Consider the following 1,873-nt stretch of genomic DNA (forward strand, 5'->3'; position numbering starts at 1 on the left):
TCTGGCCTGCTTCTTTGGGCATCCCCGAGTTTCCCCTCCTCACCTAATCCCTTCGGCTGATTGCTCTTCTCTTTGGCTCCCTGGGTTTTACCCCTTTCTCCTGCTCTTCCGGCCTGCTACTTTGTGCTATGCCAAAGTATGGTATATCCTGTATCAAACCTAATGTTCTTATAATCACTATACTATGATATCTTGCTGTAACATTCCATTTGAGATTTCTGTGCAAGAGCTAGGTGCAAGAGAAAACTCAGACTCATCTGAAGATCTAGAAAATGAGAGCTATACAAAAATGATGCCACCTCACTTTTACTTCGATCTCCAGGAAGCTACAGAGCTAAATCCTCAGCTCAGCCACAATAAATGAAAAATCCATTAAAAAACCCTTTGTACTGAATTCAATCCCAACTCACAGTGACCCAATAGGACAGAACAGAACTGCCCGTACAGGGTTTCCAAGGCCATAAATCCTTACAGAAGCAGACTGCCACATTTTTCTCCTGCAGAGCAGCTGGGGGGTTTGAACCACTTACCCTTCAGTTAACATCCTAGCACTTAACTACTGCACCACCTGGGGTCCTTCCAATAAATCCATATGGCCTGCATACTCCCTTTGATCTGGAACTCCTCATCTGATTTGTTTTTTCCCTAATTCTTCATGTATTTTCTATATATCCAATCAATCTTTCCTTTTTTAAATACTTCCTTTTTAGAGTATTTCAACTGTTCTAACCTAACAATCCACTGCATTTTAAAAGGGAAATAAAGAGAAAAGAAACCATGCCCTAACAGTAGACTGCATGATATGGCTGATATTTAAGAGCACCAAAGAATGACTCTGTGCATAGAAGTTAAGATATAGAAATGAGTAAAACCCATATGATAAACTCCTGGGCCTAGCCAGGAGATAATTTTCAATGGTAATCCTCCCCTACTTCCTGCAGACGTTGTCTAATACCACAGTAACGTCTATGGGTGGGACAAGGCACAGATAATTTATGGAGCGCTAGCCACCTTCTCTCATTTCCTACCTTCCCCACCCCAAATCCCTTTAAAAAAGGCCAAACTCCTTCAATCTTATTCACAAAGTAACAAATATATAAAACATAAAAGCTTATCTTTGTATTCTGAAAAGTTTCTATTATTCTACATCAAGAGAGGAATACTTTCTGAAAGAAAAATACACAGAAAATTCCATGTAAAGGAACTACAGTTGTTACCGTATCTGACAACTTAAAGATGGGCTATGTGTGAAATTTGAAATGAAAAATAAAGTATACTGCCATGAAAAAAATCTGTTTTATGAAGTCTCATGTGAACCATAAACAATGATAATCTTCAGGATAAAGGATAAACTTACCTTAGCTACTTCCTCTTCTAATCGTTCTTGGTACTGCTTTTCCAGCAACTTAATCATATTCGTTTCCTGTCTTACTCCAAATTCACCAGAAAACTGAATTAAAAAGGAAAATAAGACATTTATTTAAACTAATTTTTTTAATACCCCTTTCTTTTTTTTTAATTGTGATTTGGGTGAAGAGCAAATTCACTTTCCATACAGCAGTTCACATATACTTTGTCTCATGTCATTGACCACAGTTTACCACAATGCAACAGTTCCCCTTCCATTTCCTCCCCATAGTTACCTCTTCCCAGTGACCCTCCCTCCATACTCTTCTGCGCCCTGAGCTTTCTCCCTGTGTATAAGCAGCCCTTCCTTCTCCCATGATTGTTCTCTCCAGGGCGTGTGTCTACTTGAGCTAAATGTTTAACTCACATGCCTGTACATTGTTTGGCTGGAAACCACAGGTGTGGGTTCAATTCCAGACCTGAAGGGCAGCTAGGGGCCATAGTCTCAGTGGTTCCATCAGGCTCT

General features: G+C 39.7%; 1 protein-coding gene across 1 annotated transcript in view; it reads right to left on the reverse strand.

The window, feature by feature from the left end:
• The window catches only part of AKAP9 (A-kinase anchoring protein 9), a 170,053-nt gene that overhangs the window by 94,970 nt on the left and 73,210 nt on the right, over positions 1-1,873 (reverse strand). Inside the window, exon 12 of the mRNA XM_042780806.1 lies at positions 1,358-1,450. Within this exon, the coding sequence (XP_042636740.1) occupies positions 1,358-1,450 (93 nt within the window). The remainder of the gene's footprint in view (positions 1-1,357; positions 1,451-1,873) is intronic.

This window comes from Orycteropus afer, unplaced genomic scaffold (genome assembly GCF_000298275.1).
Source record: "Orycteropus afer afer isolate SDZICR_OR568_19922 unplaced genomic scaffold, OryAfe1.0 scaffold00063, whole genome shotgun sequence".
NCBI lineage: Eukaryota > Metazoa > Chordata > Mammalia > Tubulidentata > Orycteropodidae > Orycteropus > Orycteropus afer.